General features: G+C 31.6%; 3 protein-coding genes across 3 annotated transcripts; 1 reads left to right on the top strand and 2 right to left on the bottom strand.

Moving 5' to 3' along the window:
• Positions 1–48: 48 nt before the first annotated feature.
• On the bottom strand, positions 49–4,378 carry LOC105253217 (synergin gamma). Its single transcript, XM_011261102.3, has 7 exons — positions 3,986–4,378; positions 2,418–3,857; positions 1,907–2,294; positions 1,657–1,820; positions 1,430–1,571; positions 593–735; positions 49–470 (listed from the first exon to the last, which is right to left on the bottom strand). Exons 2-7 carry the CDS (start codon positions 3,570–3,572, stop codon positions 252–254), a joined length of 2,211 nt encoding a protein of 736 aa, XP_011259404.1. The 5' UTR covers positions 3,573–3,857; positions 3,986–4,378; the 3' UTR covers positions 49–251.
• An 807-nt stretch (positions 4,379–5,185) lies between these two features.
• LOC105253230 (protein mago nashi homolog) lies at positions 5,186–5,854 on the top strand. The gene has a single exon (XM_011261113.3). The coding sequence runs from the start codon at positions 5,330–5,332 to the stop codon at positions 5,768–5,770; it is 441 nt and encodes a 146-aa protein (XP_011259415.1). The 5' UTR covers positions 5,186–5,329; the 3' UTR covers positions 5,771–5,854.
• A 3,663-nt stretch (positions 5,855–9,517) lies between these two features.
• On the bottom strand, positions 9,518–12,873 carry LOC105253246 (lysophospholipase D GDPD1). Its single transcript, XM_011261138.3, has 7 exons — positions 12,576–12,873; positions 12,382–12,424; positions 11,296–11,477; positions 11,004–11,224; positions 10,512–10,645; positions 10,310–10,427; positions 9,518–10,210 (listed from the first exon to the last, which is right to left on the bottom strand). The coding sequence occupies exons 1-7, from the start codon at positions 12,697–12,699 to the stop codon at positions 10,085–10,087; spliced, it is 948 nt and encodes a 315-aa protein (XP_011259440.1). The 5' UTR covers positions 12,700–12,873; the 3' UTR covers positions 9,518–10,084.
• Between the last annotated feature and the right edge of the window lie 752 nt (positions 12,874–13,625).

The following is a 13,625-nucleotide window of genomic DNA, read 5'->3' as shown; positions in this document are numbered from 1 at the left end:
TAAGAATTTTTAGAAAATATAAGAACTAAATAAATAAATGGCATAAATATGTGTAAAATTGCATTCTGTTTACTTATGTACATGTAGGTGATTTAATTTTATTAGTTAATGAAAATTTTATCAGAGCTCTACTTTTATATAGAAATTTTTCTCAATATTAGATAAATTTATGAATTCTATTAATAAGATATGTATGTAAAATGCATATTCTTAGTCTATAAATTAGAAAACATTGCAATGCAGAGTAGCATTTAAATGTGACTTCCTGGACATATATTTGGTTGATAAAGTAAAGAATATCGCATTACCGGCAATTGATTGTTTACGCAATTAAGCCACAAATTCGCGCATGTTACATGATAATTATTATCATTATAAACAACTCGACCACTCGTAATAACTGTTAAACATAGAGAACAAGACACACATTCTCCCTGATGTAATGGCCAAGCTGGTAGCTCAGTAACAATCTGTAAATATTGGTACAAATGCATATTCTATAACAATAGAATCCTTGCATAAAGATGGATGTAGGTATTTAAAAACATATATATATAGGCAAAACATTAACATTCATATAATCAATGCTTACGGGTATATTAGCGTAAAAAGGTTCCATTTCAGCCCAGATCCGATCAATATCCATTAAAAGATCATCAAATCCAATAATATTTATGTCCAATTCCTTGTATGAAAAATTAACACGTCTACAAACAGCTGCAACTTCAGCTAATTCTAGAAACAAAAGACATTTTATAAGTTATATGTCTTGTGTACGTATATATGAACAGCAAAGTTGGGAAATAACGCGTTACTTGTAACGTCGTTACCGTTACCGTTTACCGTTACTTTTTTTTCGGTAACGATTGTTACTTTCTTCTGTCTGTAACGGTAACGAATTTAACCATTACTCTTATCGTTACTTTAATTCTGTAATCCTGGATAATATCCCTTTAGTAATTGAAAAATCTATTCCTATTACAGTTTACAAATATTTTGGAAAATTATATACATGCATGATGTTTTTCTCTGTATTTATAAATCTAAAATTTCTAAATTACAATAAATGAAAAATTGAATATAAAGAACATCAATGATGGAATAATTTATAATTGTCGAATATATAAAAGTAATAATTATATTTTAAAATCAATTATAATAAATACTATAAAATAATTATATTTTAAAATAAATTAATTTAATTTTTGTGTTATAAAAAGTAACGAATTGTTACTTTCTTAACGGTAACGAGTTACTTTTCACGAAAATTAACGATAATGGTAACGCATTACTTTTTTGAAGTAACGTTCTCAATTCTGAACAGTCAATGATATATTTTAAAGCCAATATGAATATATTTAATTATGAAAATGTTTTGATATAATATGCAATATTTTATACATATATACAATATTCAAAGAACACCTACGGCAGAGAAAATTATATCCTTGAGCTGAATTTACAACTTCCTGCAAGACTAATTCTGATGTTATATTAGTAAATATATTGGCTGCAACTTGTAGCAATAAAACACAACTTTCCATATATTGTTTCCATTCCCAATAAATAGTCTGTAATAGAGAAATGTTTGATAAGATATGATAAAATCAACATCTCTACATCTTAATTTTTTTGATATTTCGATTATGTGTGTACCTGCTGTGAAGCTTCTACAACTTGATCTTCCTCTATGTTTGAAGGTAAAAATGATTTAAGATCTAAACTAGGCACAGATCCTGATCGTGGCAGTGCTTCTGATGGACCACTAATCAATTCTACACTATTTACCGAAATAGCATCCTCTTTTTGAACATTCTTTCCTAAGAATAATATACTACTTGATTTAAACAGAAATAAGATGCAAGCAAAAATAAAATTCCAGCATGTGTTGCGAAAACGCACTAACCTGACTCTACCAATTGTGCTTCAATCCCGTCATCGAGTTTTAAATTATTAAACGACTCAGATACTTCAGATATAAAGTTTAAATCTGTTAAATTATTGTTGTCAACATTAGAGTGTGCTTTACTAAACTCAAAATCTGCAAATACATTGCTAAAGCTTTCAGTATCCGAAGCATCTGATATGATTGTGGGATGATTAGCGGGTTGTTCCGCAGACATAAATTCTCCGAACTCGTCGGCTGATTGATTATTAACAGTTAAATCTAAACTTGCATCATTCACAACAGACGTTTCCTGAACTAATGCACGCAATGCACTGTATTTATCTTCGACTTGTTGCAAGCTCATTAAATCTTGTTGAACAGAATTAGACATATCTACTGTGACAGCCTACAGATAAATTTACATATATGTATATCAGCAAAAATATATTAACTTTCAGCTTATGTAAATATATGATGTGTGTATTTGCTACAATTATATATAATTGATATAATTGGTATATTTATTTACCTTTGGCGTTAACTCTGCTTTAGGTAATATCTCCTTATCATTGCTAAGAGATATAGGCTCTATTATGCTTGCCAAATTGTTAAAACTGTCATTATAATCCTTAGGCGAATCATTATTTCTGATTACGGTATCTTTAAGTATTACTGTTTTTGACTGATTCTTTACTCCACATTTAGAAAATAAATCTAACGGGGCTTCTATTGCAGACTGATCCTTATTTTGATATGGTAAATTTACAGGTGCAGATGTACGAATTTGAGTATTAATATGTATAGCTTTCGTTCCAGTGGTGGCTTTCTTAACTTTGTCGACTGTTTTCTTTACTCCTAGATTATGATTAGCAAGTCTGCTGCCAATTGCGGAACCTTGTTTACTATCCCAAATTGATGCAGTAGGAACGCTAGAAATTGGCGCGCTTTGAAATTCAGTAAATTCATCGCAGGACTCGTCAAAGGATGATGCTGATGCAGGTGGAACATCGGTTTGAACACGCTGAGTTGATTTTATATCTTTAAACAGATTATTGAAACTATTTGCAGTTGCACCAGACATTAGAATCTTGCTATCGGAACACGACGACTTTCCAGATGTATTATTCGAACAAGGTATACTTGCATCAGGCATTGCGTTCACATGAGATCTAACTTTAGCTTTTCCTTTAACATCAGGAATATATTTCCCTTCTATACCTATACTATTGACATTGAACTCCTCGTTAGCATAATATTGAAATTTCTGCGTGTTTATCTGTGCAGTGGGTTGCAGGTTCATTAAACAATCTATGTTTAAGTACGGCGTCGGTGGGAAGGGAAGTAAATGCAATATGTCAAGACTGTTGAAGGTGTAAGAAGTCTGTGCAGCGGCAACGAGAGCCAGCACGACGTACAGCTCTTGCTCGGTCAGCTGTCCCGCGTACTTCTGGTTAGCTAAACTCCATATGTGACCAAGTACCTCCGTGGGCAACTGGCTGGTGAGCAGCAGCGGAAATACCTTGTTGGTATCGACGAGCAACTCGGTTTGCATGCCGTTCGACCTGACTCGATCGTCTCGCACCGCCTCCCATACCATCTTGTAAACTGGCGGCAATGTAGTCGAGTTGGTCCACAGCCAACTCGGCAGCTGGTTCAGTCTCTTGTTCGCGTGGCTCTTATTCATGTTTGCCAGGATCAAATCGACGAATCTCGTCGCTACGAACGTCGCGAATAACGTAAAAAGCTGATCGAGCTCGCGTGAGAATTCATTCTAGCTCAGTTGTTAGCTTGACGACACGTCCTAACATCGCGAAGACGAGTCATCGTTCATTGATGCCGTTCGCAGGAATTTATAATGCGAATATTTCATTTTTTTTCTGCACGGTGATGTTCACGTAGACGAGAAGCGTGCACAACTCACCTTTACGTCAACTGACACAATGACGTCAATTTCATTCCCCTCCCATGCCTTTACATAGGATTAACACCGTCAGATCGTGTCAAAATATTCGTTCATCATAAATTATTTAAAAAATTGAACTATACTCTTATCAACTAATTAAAAATTGTAATTCGTCATTTATCTATCAAGCTTACATTTAATCTTCCACACCTGTCAAATGCTTGAAAAGACCGAAACGTAAGAGATAAGAGGAACGATAACAAAATTATGTGCGCCATATTTTTAAAGACGATGACAACCAATCGCGTCGCGATGCACGAATTGATTCAACAATATGGCGTAGCCAATAGGATACCGCCGTTTGTCCGGACGAGCCAATCGTTGGCTGCGTGATTGAAACATCACTGGGACTGTTCTTTTTAGCTGCACTACTGTACTAGTGCATTAGTAGAGTGAAAGAAAGTATGTTTATGGGAGCTTTCCAGCAACGACACAGAGCGACACAGAATATCATTCTATCTTTGTTATTTACTGATATTGAAAGAAGATAGAATGATACGTCGTTACTGGAAAGCTCCCTCTCTCTTTCTAACTTATTGCACTAGTGCAGCAGTGCAGCTAAAAAGAACAGACCCACTGAACGATATAATACAAATCGACCTAATGTTTGCTTATGGCAGACATCAACGACAATCCGAACCTCTCGTGTTAAGAAATACTTGAAGCTAATCGTAACCACAGATTAATAGCAGAGAGAAACCTGAGAGCGGCCATCTCGCTTTAACGGGCACATTGTCCTAATGCGCCACCTGACAAAGTGGACGTCAACTACATCCATTATAGTCGATAATAATACACATGGTATCTGAGCTATGGTTCATGTCCGAGCTATGGTTCATATCCGAAAAAAAACGACAGCAGAGAGATTCGAACTCGGGTCAGCGCCGTGACAAGCAGTCATCTTACTTGCACTGCTACGCGCTATTATGAAGTATCACTTTATCGAATTGATTATAACCAACACGCCTGACATAAAAAAATTTTTTTTACCAAACATTCGGTATACCAATTGCTATGGCAGCTTGAAGTAAGCATGTAATCGTAATTTTCATAATGTGTTGTATTTTTGTTACAGGACATACAAAGTTGGAAAACTTGTCTGCCAATACCCTTAAAAAATTAGGATTATGTGAAGATCATTTCGTTATTACATCATAACGAAGAACGTGAAAGCGCGACGAGAGAAAGAGGAAAGCAAAATCATAAGCTCGTCGCGTGGCAGTCGCGTGGTCTGTCATTGATGAGACAAAGACAGAACGATGAATTATCGATTCTTATCCGACTGTCCATCTGTGAATAGTTCGGACATGAACCCATATCATAGACACAAACCATGTTTCGTTACCGAGCGTAATGGACATAGTTCACGTCCACTTTGTCAGACGGCGCGTCAAGCATCGAGAAATGTGCCCGTCGAGGCTGGTGGCCGTTTTCAGGTTTCTCTCTGTTAATAGATCTGTGTCGTAACCAGGACCAGGATGTCGACGGACTTTTACATACGTTATTACGTCGGTCACAAGGGCAAGTTTGGGCACGAGTTTTTGGAATTCGAGTTCCGGCCCGATGGCAAGCTTCGCTACGCGAACAATTCCAACTACAAGAACGACACGATGATCCGCAAAGAGGCATACGTGCACCAGTGTGTGATGGAGGAGCTGAAGCGAATCATCCAGGATTCCGAGATCATGCAAGAGGACGACTCGCTGTGGCCGCAGCCGGACCGCGTTGGTCGGCAGGAGTTGGAAATTGTCATCGGTGACGAGCACATATCCTTCACCACGTCCAAGACCGGCTCTCTCCTGGATGTCAATCAGTCACGTGATCCGGAGGGATTGCGTTGCTTCTACTACCTCGTGCAGGATCTCAAATGTTTGGTGTTCTCTCTGATAGGGCTACACTTCAAAATCAAGCCCATCTAGACCCCCCGACTCTGTATCGCTTTATCCAAATATTATTATTGTAATGACTCTTTTCTATTCCAATAAAGTGTAACATTATTTGTATTTGTATTGTTTTTATTTATTTACATGAGATGGATTTTGTGCGAGATATTAAATTGTAATAATTCGTGAATATATCAGTAATCTGATCTAACCTCTTAGGTTTTTGTTTTTTTTTATATGGCTGACCTAGAACGGGATAAAATAAGATAGACATATATTTAGAAGGAAAGACAGAAATTTAGCTAGAAAAAATATTTATCTGAGAAAGACGGTAATATTAATGACAGATTATTCGCGATTCGTGAATAATTTCAAGAAATCTGATTGGTCGAATTTGACGAATTTTTCATCCATATTCAAGGATTATGATTGAATCGTGTGTGAATACAAGTATAATCTGCATGATACACGTTCGTTTCTCGCTAAAGCAATCTGCACAAAAAGAGGTATATATTGACATAATATGAAGGTGAAAAAAACAATAGTAATACCTGTATGTTGTGTTGTAGCACGTGATAACAATGTATTGCGTCATACGTTATTTGATTTAATCTTGCGGATATTTTCAAACTTTCTTATAATAAGTTCGAGAAAGCTAGAATTACTCTTCTAAAAATAAAAATTTGTCAAGATAAATTTTGAGGATGATAAGTTTTGAATATTACAAAAAATGGAATATATAGACGTATTTTATTGACTTTGAGCAATCTTATTTCAGTTGCAAGATAACCAAAATGTCTGCCAAACAGGATACGTCAAGCAACGAAAACATCAACAATCAGGATTGTAGAACTCAAACCGACTCCATTCACGAAAGATTTCGTACAATGGATTATGTTTATTGTGAAGACTGCAAAAGCAAGATTGAGTCAAACGGAACTTCTATACAAAAACACTATGAAAATAAATCGCATCCCTCAAGTAGTAGTTGTAGATATTGCAAAGGCAAAGTATTTAGATATCGAAATGTGATAAATGAAGATAATAATGTTGACAGCCTAAATCGTACATATATATTTCATAAATGCATAACATAAAGATGTTTGTAAACAAGAGAAAAATAGACAATTGATATCTTCATAATATCTCTCTGTAACTTCTCGTGCATAGGTTTTTAGAAATTAATCTATATTCAAAATCTTTAATGACGCTTAATCTCCAAAAAAAATTGAATTGTATAAATTAGAATAGATTTAATTTGATAACGCTATATACAAAATATAAGTTGGATTTACATATTATATCTTATATATATTTCCATCTTTAGAATAATATATAATGTATTTTGTATGTTACGTACCTCAAATGTATTTCATATAAGTCACAAAAGATTTTGAACATATTCTATATAAAATTATTTAAATTTCAGATATATGTTGATATAAGTACAATTCATCTTTTATATATTGTGTATACATGTACATAGATATATTTGAAAATTTTTTTATATAGCCATAATACATCTTTACATAAAAAGTACACAATTAAAGAAACAAAAAGTTATGTAATAGTTTCTTAAAATGTAACATGTACATATACATCTTACTGCATTTGTACACATTTAAATATTATTTATATAGTAACAATTATTAACATGTATATACAATTACATATTTTAGTAAATTAATGAAAAATAAATATTAAGAGATGTAATTACATATACATATATAATTTTTAAACTAAATTTTTATAAATTTAATGTAAAATTATCATTTCAAAAGTACATGTCATATTTTTGTAAAAATGTATTTTTTCTTACCTCATTAAATATCAACTTTTATAGAGGATTTAGTTTATAAAATCTATATTTAACAAAGCAATATAAATATTTTATATAAAACTTTAATAGGTAAATATTTATATGTAACTTTAATAGGTAAAAAAAGTTATTCTTATTTATTATAGAATGAAAACTTATAAACTTTGAATTTACAAATACACAAAAATCGATTTCAAATACAAAGGTACATGAATTTGTACATAGTTTATTTTTCTATAATTAACATTCATTGTAAAACATTTCCGACATTTTAATTACACATTATAGAACTTTGATTATTTAATATAAACAAGTAATTTTAACAAAATTTTTTAGTACATTACTTATTTAACTTCTTCCATTGTATTAAATACAATTTATCAAGTCAAAATAGATAATTTATTTAAATACATATGGAATTTTTGTTCTTCCGATACCTACATATATACGTGCATAAATTTATAGATTCAATAACATTTATACAGTCGCATTTCTTTTTTACTATTAAAATTTCAAAAAAACTTATACAAAAGATTTAAATGTTTATTTAACGTAAATATCTTTCTATCTTTATTATTATATCACATAGGACATAAAAGCTTTAGATTTGTAAGATTAATTATATATCTTCAATACAAATTCAAATATAACACAATTGTAATAAATCAAAATTGCCAACATATTAACTAAAAGTAAATACATATTATAGGACTTCTATGACTGTTCTATTAAACATATATGTATGTAACGTATATATATCTTTTAGTCATAAATATTGATATCTTTCAAATCTCTCTTCTTATTTCTTTATGTATATATGATTATTTTCTTTTTATCTGAATATGTATATTGCATACATATATGATGGCACATATACACACAGATTTTTTATAAAAGAAGTTTAATTGTGTATAAATTATATATAATATATATATAATAAGTTACAAAAGATGTGTCATTATCATATTTGTTATAAATGTGTGCAACAAACTGCAGTTGAATATATTAACATATTTTAATTGTTCAATGTGTAATGTTTGTTCTATGTTTAAAGGATTAAAAAAGTATATATATATATCCAACATATAGATATCCATATAGACAAATTTATATCAATTATATTAGCTGTAAAATGCCCTGTATGCAAATACATGTAATTTCATACATAGAACATGCTTCAGGAACAGATTCATTGAAAAAAAACAATAAGTCCTGAAATATGTCCTATATACATTATTAGAATTATATAAAGTTAATACTGGTATTATATACTGTGAACCATAAAATGTAAATGTATCATACTCAAGTACAATATTTGTAAGTGTACATAAATTTGCTTATTTAATAGAACTCTAGTCACATATAATAGGGCTTTCGATTTCTTATTAAGACTGATACTACTTTTTATCACATTCATTTTACGAAAAGTAAATTCCTTATATCATATTCATACATACTAAGGACATATCACGATTAGTATGACTCGATTTTCTTTTCACACTTAAAATATATATCCTCATGAAAATGTTAAAAATTATTTAACAAATGCACCACAGATCAGACTATTTGTTATTTCAAGCCTCTGAATGCTGCTAAGCTAATACTGGCCCCAAAGAGATATAGTAATCAATAGGTATTTTGTACTAAAAATTGGGATATGCACGCACATACACGCGGACTTTTTTAAGACATGCGAATTTGTTTCCTCACAATATATTTATAAATGTGAAAGAGGAGGTATATTATAAGTAAAAAGTTTTGGTAAAGAAACTCACCAGATTAGAATATATTAACTTGTCCAATTATGAGGAGACAAAGCATGCCTATCCCATAAATAAAGGTATTCCATATATACAATATATGGAATCTAAAACTACTGATAAATAAATTTTAATAGCAAATTAAATAAAAGTGTATATATAACTATATTATAATTTATAAAAAAAATTTTCAATTAAATTAAATTATTATTTGCAGACTGACTATCATTTAATCATGCTCCTCATGTGCGCAAAATAATTGGTAATATTGATTAATGTATAATTATAATTATCTGATAATTATCAATACTTAATGTATTAGAATCTTAATGTATTAGACTATTATAAATTAATAATTCAATAAAAACAAAAAGAAACCCTCATTATGCTTTGACAAGAAAAATGAAGAAAGACTAATGAATTAGAGATTTATGAGGCCAGAGCAATCTTATTCCGCGAGTGAACGCTTGCACGATTAATGTACAGTAAACTACAGTGTGTGCAATATATTGTATATATAATTTTGCTAATGAATCGATTTGTATGAGCTGTCATAATTCTGACAAAATTTATCGAATTGGCATTTATATACAGAACATAAGCAAATAGTTCTGCTTTGCTTATAAAAAATATACTACTTTGTTTTTTTCATATAATAGCTCATATCTTCACATATTATGTGGTAGATATCTCTTTACAAACATAAATAATTTTGCGAATTTTCTCAACATTTTGAGTTATTTGGTGTATACTCTTTAAAAATGTAACCATTCAATCCATTGCATGATTTTTTAAAAATAACTTTAATTTTGTTGGGTAATCTGTCATAACACCAGTTGCTCCTAATTCAAATGCTTTTTTAAATTCTTCATCTTTGTTCAAAACCCAAAAGTAAACCTATACATAGACATATATAATAAGCAATAGCATTAGGAAATTAATGCATAATCGTGTGAATTGTAATATAGATATGTATATATATATATATATACTTACATGTATGCCTCGTGCTCTTAGATGATTAAATAAGCATGGCCGCATTAACAGTACATTAATTGTACGTACGACAAATTTTTCCAGTGGTAAAAATGTTGGACTAGGCCCGCCTTTGCGTCTAGAAGAAAAATACAAGAAAAATTCACTTGTGTTTAGTAAATCTATTGTTGTAATTCTAAAGAAATATTTCAAGTATATTTACCGCAAATAGATTGAAGGTAAGAAAATTTCGAGATGTGTTTCCTTTAGTGGTACAAATGGCAACAAGCCAGTATACATGAGAAATACCAATATTGTCACACGTTGCATTGAAAAAAGTAGGTTCACATTTGGATTCTATAAAAAAAAATCGAGAATATTATAAACAACTCTATAAAAGGAGTTTATAAAACAAGTTTATAAAAGACTTCTTTCTATTCTATTTGATTTCTATTTAAAAAAATTAATTATTAAATTAATTATTATTCTCTATCAGGTTTGTTGAAATTCCTTCCATCAATACTACATGATATAATAAATACACTTTCATACATCAATTATAAGTTAATTATATTCTTTTATAATAAGATCAAATATCAAGAATAGCTAAGTAAAAGTTATCAAATTTTTAATAAAATATTATTTCATATTTTTTCAATAATATATTGAGTTAAATTTTTAAAGAGTTTAATAAATTTGCACACCACTTGCATACCATTTTATAACATTTCTGTGTGACCTCATCACTAAAGTTTCCCCAAACTGTATATTCCTCTCTATTGTATTGTTTTATAAGGTCAGAAACTTTTGATATAAGTCGATCATCATTGACTTTAATATCGATATTAATAGGAAGAGTGGGAAATGCCTCAAAGACCTCTCGTAGCAAGGCAAATCGTCGATCTTCTTCCCTCGCAGAACCAACATACTCGACATCTGTTAACTACAGCTTTTAAATAATTTTATTCAAAAGTATAATTTATTCTTAAAATAATAAATAATAATACCTGGCTCAAAATCAATTGGTAAACGTTGCTTTAAGAGTGGTAAATCTTTGTAATCCAATTCAGAAATATTTTTATCTACACCAGTGCTGCGTAAAAGATTGTGATCGTGAGAAACTACTACTTCGCCATCTCTTGTAAGATGACAATCTAACTCCAACATTTGAGTTCCAATAGCCACTGCTCTGTAATTGTAAGTAAAAATGTTAAATATCACTTGGCAGTGTATATGTGTTATGTGAATGAGCAAATTATTAATACAATTTCAAATAAGTATGAAGTATTTAATCAATAATCAAACGAATTACTGATATCCATTGATATACTGATAATTACTGATATCTATTATTGATATACTGAAATCAAAAATATCCTTGTTGATAAATCAAAAATATTTTTGTAATTTTATTGCAATTACATTAATTTAATGATAGACATAAAAAACTGCAGGAAAAATTTAATTCAAATATATTATAGTACATTTGGTGCTATTATAAAATATGTATTTCAAGTAATTAACTTTTTTAAAGCTCAGCTTATCTATCACAATTTTATCCTTTATACTTTTAACGGCATGTTTGACAAATCAATATTAATATAATTTTAATTTTCTGTACATATCTAATTAACATTGCATAATAATGTTAGAAGCTAATAAAGTTCATAATATAATTCTTGATTGTTATATTAAAATATAAAAGAGTCGTATACCTAAATATATACTGTTCGTGTATCTGTACATATAATCTTGTATGTATAATTCTATTTTAATATCTCAGTATAAGCTCAGTATAAATTCTATTTTAATATCTCAGTATAAGTTTATATTAATTGTGCAAAACAGATATCTTTTGCAAGGATACAAAACACCAACGTTAGATCATAAAAATGAACGTGGAACATTTCTACTTCTCTGTTGTGTATCATACGCAACGTATATTTTGGATAAAGCTATTTACAAGGATGTGAAATACGTATCTGATAATGACATTAATTTATTCACACTGGCAACTGGTGTGATGAAAAATTCTCGCAGTCTTAGCTTAAAAGTACACAAGAGTCTTGAGTAAACAATATATTTTAACTAACCGTCTAAATGCGCACATCGTGTTCTCATAGCTCTCGCCCGCTCCTAAAAGGGTATCACATACAGCAAAAATTAATAAAATTGACACAGAGAGAGGACACTCATACGCGCATCGCAACGAGAAGAGACCCGAGACGAGGGAGGTAAACACATGGGGTGGGGGTGGGGGAAGAAGAGGACAACGACGACGACTCACCGCCCCGGTGGCTGATGTGCTGGCACAAAAACTTCACCCTTTTTTTCTTGTGTAGCAGGGTGGGATACTTGAACAGCAGCACCGAAGTAAGCATGTAGCCGCCAATTAACGTGTACAGCAACATTTTTTCGTCAATCTGTCAATCCGTCAGTCCGTTCCACGTTCGTTCCGCGTGCTTGAATCACATACCGTGCATATTCACCTCGGTTTCAACCTCAACTTGATGTTTCTGACCAAACAATAGACACAAATAAACGGTAAGATAAGAGCAGACGACGTGGAGACGGCGCGAGAGCAGACGACGTGGCGATGGCGCGTTGTTCTCGGGGACGTTTTCTTGCGCATGCGCAGCACAATGATGGAAAAAACCCAGCAAAGGCAGTACCTGTGGCAGTACACATATGGCAAATAGGCGCGAAAGTTTAACGGATTTCAGAAGAGGCTAAGTACAAAGGAGTATAATAAATTCATATTGCTTCTTTTATTAGCCTTTATTTATTTATTTGTAATGTATTAATTTGTAGAACATTTTTTAGATTATTTTTAACACTATCCAAACAGAAGGCTTAAAATCTGTTTAACGCAGCACCTTCTTTTTATAAACGTGACAAGCACCTTAAGGTATTTAACGCGCATGCGCGAGAAACCCCTCTGAGAACATTATTGGCGAGAGAGAGAGAGAGAGAGAGAGCGAGCGAGCGAGATCGTGACCCTAAATAATATATACTCAAGACAGCGCTTCGCGCGAATACTTGTACGCGAGAGTACGCCTGCGCAATTTCCGCGGGTGTGCGCGAATTTTCTTTTCCTTTTTTTTTCCTACGCGCGTTATGATCAGCCAATCGAGAAGCGAGCTACGCAATTCCTTCTTGCGAATCGAGACACTTGCTGAGAAAACGATGAAAGATAAAGATTTTTCAGGAAAGAGGAAAAATTAATATCGATGTAACATTCAATGTTTGTAATATATACCGAGTGTTATTTTTCAATCTTAAATCTAGAAAGAAATTGAAGAAAAATCACGTAATTTTTAAAAGACCCCTTATCGCA

Source organism: Camponotus floridanus, unplaced genomic scaffold, assembly GCF_003227725.1.
Source record: "Camponotus floridanus strain SB8 unplaced genomic scaffold, Cflo_v7.5 scaffold22, whole genome shotgun sequence".
Classification (NCBI taxonomy): Eukaryota; Metazoa; Arthropoda; class Insecta; order Hymenoptera; family Formicidae; genus Camponotus; species Camponotus floridanus.
Note: the sequence above shows the minus strand (reverse complement) of the source record. Positions and strands in the feature narration are given on the sequence as shown.